Here is a 7,512-nt window from a genome sequence, read left to right as displayed (position 1 = left end):
CAAAGCCCAGAAAGAGGAAAAGGCATCATCCATATGAAACTAGCTGGTGTTTATGGAGCATCTGGGAGCTCCTGATGCTTGGGTTGAAGTAAGACACCCTCTTCTCACCACAGTGGGGGGTTTCCCCACCAGCCCTTATGCCCCAGGGCACCTAGGGTCTCCTGGGACTGCAAGCAACCCTTCTACAGCTCAGTTCTTCCACACCCTCACCCACAGAAAGGGCTGTGGGCCCTTCATGTGGGGCTGAAGTCTGAAGACCGGGACAGCAGCCCCAAGGGTGGAGAAGCGGCTGCTGAAGGGATCAGCGTGTGCTAGCACAGGAAGTCTATTTTCCATGTGTCTGGAACCAGGCTGAAGCTTCCAGGAGTAATTTTAACCAGTATCCACTCTAGAACAATACCAAAAAAGGTAAGTTACTTACCACCCGAGGCAGGCACATACCTAACCACTGGCCTTTTATGAATTAGACCCTTAAGACATTCAGGGCTAAAACTGCTTTAAGCACCAAAGTTAGAGCAGCCAAGCCATGTATTCCTGTCCTGGGCCGTTGGCCCTTTTACTGAAATTAACTCTAAAGTGCTAGCTATTCTTACCCTCAGAAAATACTCTGAGCCCCTCAGCTGTCTTGCTGGAGGGAAGGTATTTTTAGACCCTAGAACAGCTGATTTGGGATTTGCTGCAGGGGTTAGAGGGCCCAGGGGGAGGACTGAATTGCTAGGGGATGAAGGAGCAAGTGGGGAGTCGCATCCAGGGGACAAGAGTCGGCACGGGCTTTAGGGTGTATCAGGTATCAGGCCACATTGCCGTTTTCGGCTTTTTTCTGTTTTTTTGTTGTTGTTGTTTTTGTTTTTGTTTTTTTTACAGAGTCTCACTCTATCACCCAGGGTAGAGTGCACTGGTGCAGTCATGACTGACTGCAGCCTCAGCCTCCCTAGGCTCAAGTGATCCTCCCACCTCAGCCTCCTTAACAGCTAGGACTACAGGCGCGTGCCACTATGCTGGGCTAATTTTTCTATTTTTTTGTAGATATGAGGTTTTGCCATGTTTCCCAGGCTGGTCTCAAATTCCTGAGGCGTAAGCAATCCCCCTGCTTCAGCTTCCCAAAGTGTGGTATTGCAGGAGTAAGCCACCACGCCCAGCACGCTGCCATTTTTGATCAGCAAAGTATCTTAATATAAGCCAGTAGTTCTCAAAGTGCAGTGACCAGACCAGCAGCATCACCATCACCTGGGAACAACTATTTATATATTATAAATGCAAGGAAAACAGTACAAAAAAAAAAAAAAAAGCAAAGTATCAGCCTCCACCTGAATCAGAACCTCTAGTTGCGGGTTCCGGCAAGCTCGTCTAACAATCCCCCCGGGAGATTCTGATGCTCACTAAAGTTTGAGAATCACTGATAGCAGCAAACCATCGAATAAGATCCCCTTTTGGACAGGGCTGGAAGAAAGAATGATCTACATTGACACTTCTCAACTTATGAGTGTCTGTTCGAACCCAGGAATCCTCAGCTCAGAAAAAGTATATACTTGCAGAAAAATTTCAGGGACGCACTATCCCAGGTTAAAAACACCTGCTCTTTGGTAACCTGGAGGCCTTTCTTTTGGTCTAAGTCTGATCTGCAGAGAATCTCAAAGATGAAAAAGACTTTCTAGATCATCTGCTCCAACCAGAGCAGGGGTCTGCTCCAGAATATCTTTGAGAGGCTTGGTTTTAACATGACACTTCAGAGATGGGGAGTTCCCCACTTCAAAAGAGCTTGTTTCCAGTCACCCTTAAGTGGGTAGAGTTATTGGCTCTTGTTAACTCCTATGTTGGTTTATAGCAACCAAGCCACATTAACGTGGCTGAAACATAGACTTAGAAACCCAAATTAAAGGAAACACAGGGGCCGGGTGTGGTGGCTCACGCCTATAATCCCAACACTTTGGGAGGCCGAGGTGGGCAGAAGTCTGATCTGCAGAGAGGCCCAGGAGTTGAAGATCAGCCTGGGCAACATGGGGAAACCCTGCATCTACAAAAAATACAAAAATTAGCTTGGTGTAGTGGCACAAGCCTATAGTCCCAGCTACTTGGGAGGCTGAGGTAGGAAGATCACTTGAGCCTGGAGAGGTTGATGCTGCAGTGAGCTGTGACTGGGCCACTGTGACTGGCCAGCTGTGACTGGCCCAGCTATGACTGGGCCACCCTGGGCAACAGAGTGAGACCTTGCCTCAAAATTAAATAAAGGAAACACACAACGGCCCTAAGTGGTAGAAGTGAACACATTATTGTCTAATAGGCCATCTCAGTGTTGGAGAAATCAGAGTAATGGAAAAATACCCCTTTATATTAATCTGAAATCTACCTCCCAGGAACCTCCTACCCTGACCCTGTTTTTGACTTCAAAGCCACAAGAAGCGAAGCCACAAGAACCAAACCCAAAGTCTTGCTTTCAAAAGTCAGCATTTACTTTTCATAGGCCTTTCTTGGCACAAGAGTGCAGGGAGAATGGCTTGGGCTGCTGGTCCAGCTTCTGGGCCAGGTGGTTCAGAAGATGCAGGTGCAGCCCACGGCGATGGTCTCCATGACCGCGCGCTGGCGGCACGGCCCTGTGCGGGGCGGTGGCGGGCAGAGGCGGCGGCGCACTGGCACCTGGCTGAACACCGGCACGCTCACCATGCTGCGGTCCTCCTGCATGGTGAAGGGGTTCACACAGCCCAGACACAGGCACCGTGCCTCCGGCAGGTCCGTGGGGATACGGCTGGGGTCGTGGTTGATGCTGCAGGGAGCAGGAGAAAGAGCAGAGTGGAAGGTGATCAGGAAACAGCCAGTCAGCACCCATAACCCACACCCCCGCCCTGCCTAATCAGAGTTTTTCATTCCCACAGCAAGACTGTTGGGCTGGAGGAAAGGCAGTAATCATCTCCAGGTTCCACATGAGGATGCTGAAGATCATGGAAGGCAAGTCAAGAACCCCAAGGTTACCCAGCTTCAAGGTCACCAGTCACCCGGCTTCCTTCTTTTGTGGATGTCCATCACAGTACTAGGTTGCACCATGGGGATGGTAGAGTAGCTTTGGGCCTCCCTCTGCCTGCCCCACCCCCCACTGTGTTTATTTTATTGGGAAACTTAATCCACGGAAATAAAAGGCGGATTAGTTTTACTGATGCCTAATTTCCACTGGCAAAGAAGTCAGGAAGTCTGGGTTCTATTCTAACTTAGTCTCCATTCATTAAACCCTTACATGCTCACCATGTGAGCAGTTCTGTCCCGGACTTCAGGTGTTCATTGATGAACAAAGCAGACAAGTTCCCTCCTAGTGCTCTCATGGAGCCTCCCATACAGGGACTTGCTTTGTGACCTCTCCTTCTCTGCACCTCAGTTTCCCCATCTGCTAAATAGGGGACAAGGAAGTGGGTGAGCTGGACCTGTGGACATGCAGCTTTAGTATCACCTTATGCTTAGGAGCTCGCTAAAAATGCGGAACCTCCTAAATCGGAAGCTGCATTTTTATCAGATCCCCGAGTGATTCATGGGCACAGTCAAGAGTGAAAAGCTCCACTCTGGAGGATCTTTTCCAAGCCTTCCAATGGTCACATTTGGGAGCTGCATTGTCCAATGCAGTAGCCACTAGCTTCGTGTGTCAAGTTCAATTTAAATTAATCAGGCTGAATATGGTGGCTCACCCCTATAATCCTACCACTTTGGGAGACCGAGGCCAGTGGATCGCTTGAGATTAGGAATGTGAGACCAGCCTGGGCAACATAGTGAGATCCTGTCTCTACAAAAAAAAAAAAAAAAAAAAAAAAAAAAAAAAAAATTAGCCAGGTATGGTGATGCATGCCTGTGGTCCCAGCTACATGGGAGGCTGAGGTGGAAAGATTGCTTGAGCCCAGGAGGCAGAGGCTGCAGGGAGCCGAAACCATGCCACTGTACTCCAGCCTGAGTGATGGAGTGAAACACTGTCTCAAGCAAAAAATTGAAAAATTTAATCAAAGTTAATCCCTCGGTCGCATCGCCACATGTCAAGAGCTCAGTAGCCACATGAGGCTTGTGGCTACCATACCGGACTTGACATCATCACAGAAAGTCCTGGTGAATAGTGCTATTCTAGAGTCTCAGGGTATACGTCACGTGCCTGAAAAATCTCTGGCCTGGGTTTGTGAGTGAGGACCTCAGGGTCAGCCCATTCCTTCATCTTTGGTCCTTTCTGCGGGTCAGGCACTGAGCGACAAAGCAGAGCTACAACCAAGGGAGGACGCTGCTGCCATCGTCATCCAGGGCAGCGGGTCTTGATTCCCAAATCACGGCCTGAGCCTGCTGTGAGTCCCGATCACGTGGAGCTATAGGAAACAGCACTTCCTGGGCCTCGCTGCTGGAGGTTTTGATGGGGCATGGGAATCCCTAGGTGATTCTGATGCAGGCACTGGGAAGGCCCAGACCCAGCCTGAGAGACAGACAGTAACACTGCACAGAAGCGCCATATCTGAGAAGGGCATACGAGACCCACAGAGCGGAGGAGGTGACATCTGGGGAAAGCCTTGCAGGCACCTCCGTGGAGACTGGAAGAACAATAAGGGCAGTTGTCCACATGGATATCTCATTTTACAACAAGTCTCTGAAGTAGGTACTATGGTCGCCTCCATTTACATTGAGGAAACTGAGGCTCAGAAAGGCTCATCCATTTGTCCAAAGCCTCAAAGGCGAGTAAGAGGCAGAGCTAGGATCCGAACCCAAGCACCCAGACCTCTGAATCCAAGATCTTCGCTATTACAATGACTGAGATGCGGGAAAGGCCCCCGCTCCCCTAAGACAGCTTGTCACCACTGCCCAGCCTACCTGTAGCCCCAGGGAGACAGGCTCCTCTTGTTGGACATCCACAGCTGCAAGTTGACCTCACACTTCCTCTTGGCCAGCTCTGAGCTGTTCCTCAGCTGGGCCACCATCTCCTCGAGGTTCCTCTCATACTCCTCCATTCGGGCGTACGGTTTCACCCGTGACACCAGGTCCAGTGGCACCTGGTGAGGGCCAGGGGCCAGGGGCCCAGACCGCCCTTGCCCCTTCCTCTTGCCTTTGGGGCTCCTGGGCTGGCTCAGCCCCAGGAAGATGGAAATGATAAGAAGGAACAGCTGGGGAGGAAAGCCAAGGTCAAAGGTGGGAGAGTCAAGTCTTTTTCTGGGCCAAGACTTGAGGTCCATGGTTCTTTCTCATTGTCCTTAGGGGTCTCCCAGGCTCAGGTCTGACACAGCCCACCATCCCCCAGCTCTCCTTCCTCAAATTACCCCCTGATTCCTGTCTCATGTGTGCTCCAGCCCCTGGTCTTCCCTCAATCTTTCTCTCCGCATGCTCCTTCCTGCCACCGGGACTTTGCACAGGCCTCTGCCTGCAGCGTTCTGCCTCTTCACCTCCTGGACCCCTTCCCAGCCCTCATGCATCAGCTCTAGTGCCATGTCCCTAGGGATGCCTCTGGACTTTTTTGGGCTCTCATAACCCACATGCCTCTTGCATGACTTCAGTCTTACAGTTTGTATGTACAATTCTTTTATGTGTCTGCCCCCAACTCAGCGTGGACTCCGTGGGGGCATCTGTCAGTTTCCATACACTGTCATATCCCCCGTGTCTGCATGGTACATTCAGTGGACACTCACTGAGCAAATGATTGACTGTCCCCATCGCTGCCCTTCTGTCATTTATGTCTGAGAAGGAAAACAGTGAACAAGACGACAAATACCCAAGTCTCACTAGCAGCAAGTCCAGGATGGCCCTGTTCAGTGTGTGGCTGGAGAAGAATGGGGCCTCCTGCTTACCTGTGCCACAGCAATGGCCTAGGAAACTTTTCTGGGGAAGGGACACATCAGATGAGGCGTGACAGGCATGGGCTGACGAAGTTGAAGTCTTACAGGTATAGGAGGGGCAGGTGGGGGGAAGATGAGACAGGAGGTTGGAACTGGTTAAGAACTTTGCTGAATGGAATGTAAATAGTGGGCGGGAGGAAGAGGGCACGGCATGAAGTTGGGGAGATGGGTAAGTTGTGGGCTAAAGGTGGGAGAGCCAAGTCTCTTTTTGTGAGTCAAGTTGTGGACGCCATGTCCCCCTGCACTACCCTCCACCCTGAGCCTTCCCTCTTCCAGCCATCCCCCAAGCCCTCCACACACACACACACACACACACACACACACACACACACACACACACACCCATTGCCATCCACGTCTCCCTCCCAGCACCAGGAGCATCAGGAAAGGCTTTGGCTCACAAAGAAGTGGTCTCGGGCCTGACTGAACCCAGACTCCTCAGTAATCCAGAGCGAGAAGGGCCAGTGCCTACGTGTGCGGCAGAGGTCCCAGGATGGAGGCACCACTGACTCCTCTTGCATTGAGCTGGGCTCCATGCGTTCCCTGTATGCCTCACCCCACAGCCCCAAAGCCCCATGGCCCACGCCTGCTTTATTCAGGCTACCCTGCAAGTCTTGACCCTAGAAAACAAGCTTCAGCAGAGCCCCTCTTGGCAGAGGTATTTGCTGGCACAAAATCTGCAACAGAGATTCAAGTCGCTAAATTCTTCCTTTTTGGTCCTAGATTCTAGTGCAGAAAATATGTCTCCCTAACAATAGGCTCTCTCATTGGAATTTCTCACAGGGCGTTCTTAAACTCTGGCTCTCCACTCGGAGAAACGTAGAATAGAATCAAAGCCCCCTCCCTCAAAGTCCCATCTCCAGATGGGACACAGAAACAGAAGGACTTGCCCAAGGTCATGCAGCCGGGACCTCGAGGCCAGGTCTCTTTGGAAAAACCCCGCTGACTGAGTTTGCCGGGACCTCCCCAGACACCTCTGTTCTGAAAAGGCTTCAGTGTGCCCCAGCTGAGCTCAGTTCAGGAGGCTGTGCTGCTGCCCACAGCTGCAGGCTCTGAGACCAGTCTCTGTTTCTTTCTAGTCTTGGGGGAGAAGACAGAGATGTCGCCTCTGCAGATTCCAAACCAAACAGAGGCAGCCATTAATCAATAGGAAAGAAAAACTGACATATTTGGGCTCTAAAAAGGGGTGGGGGTGCAGCGGGGAAGCGCCACGTACCAGGTTGTGAGGCCAGTCCATTCCGCCAAGCTACAAGGTCAGCCTGCAGCTGCTGCCCGCCTGGAACCCCAGATGCCGCCGAGAGAATGGCAGCAACAGGATGGAGCGAAGCAATTATAGCTCAACTGGGGGCCGCTGTGGGAGTGAGTGGGTGGGCTCGTCATCAGCTGGGAGCCTTGGGCCCCCAGCTGGCTGAGCCCAGCGCAGTGGCAGGCGGTGAGGAGCGTGGGGGCAGGTCAGGAGCTGAGCTGAGGTGCCCAGGGGCTGTTGACCGAGGGACAATGCCCTGTGTGTCTGGTGGGGCTCTGGCCGGTGGCACCTCCGCCTGTGGCCTGCGGCCTGCTGCCCAGCCAGCACCCGCAGGGCCAGCTAAGACAATCAGCTTCGTTTGCTTTGGGGATGGCAAGGGGGTGAGGGTGGAGGAGGGATGGGCCGTCAGTTGGTCAGGAGAGCAAATGT

The 7,512-nt window shown here is 52.0% G+C and overlaps 1 protein-coding gene across 1 annotated transcript; it reads right to left on the bottom strand.

The window, feature by feature from the left end:
* Positions 1 to 2,428: 2,428 nt before the first annotated feature.
* Positions 2,429 to 7,270, bottom strand: IL17B (interleukin 17B). The gene is made up of 3 exons (XM_003934002.4): positions 7,054 to 7,270; positions 4,822 to 5,111; positions 2,429 to 2,761 (listed from the first exon to the last, which is right to left on the bottom strand). Exons 1-3 carry the CDS (start codon positions 7,072 to 7,074, stop codon positions 2,530 to 2,532), a joined length of 543 nt encoding a protein of 180 aa, XP_003934051.2. The 5' UTR covers positions 7,075 to 7,270; the 3' UTR covers positions 2,429 to 2,529.
* Positions 7,271 to 7,512: the final 242 nt, after the last annotated feature.

The sequence above is a fragment of the Saimiri boliviensis genome, chromosome 1, assembly GCF_048565385.1.
Source record: "Saimiri boliviensis isolate mSaiBol1 chromosome 1, mSaiBol1.pri, whole genome shotgun sequence".
Lineage (NCBI taxonomy): Eukaryota > Metazoa > Chordata > Mammalia > Primates > Cebidae > Saimiri > Saimiri boliviensis.
Note: the sequence above shows the minus strand (reverse complement) of the source record. Positions and strands in the feature narration are given on the sequence as shown.

Bases quoted from the DNA above. Each gene is read 5' to 3' on its own strand.
- IL17B (XM_003934002.4), bottom strand. From the start codon at position 7,074: ATGGACTGGCCTCACAACCTG. The intron at 5,112-7,053 runs GTACGTGGCGCT...TTTCCTCCCCAG, and splicing joins TGGACTGGCCTCACAACCTG to CTGTTCCTTCTTATCATTTC. The intron at 2,762-4,821 runs GTAGGCTGGGCA...TGCTCCCTGCAG, and splicing joins CTGTCTCCCTGGGGCTACAG to CATCAACCACGACCCCAGCC.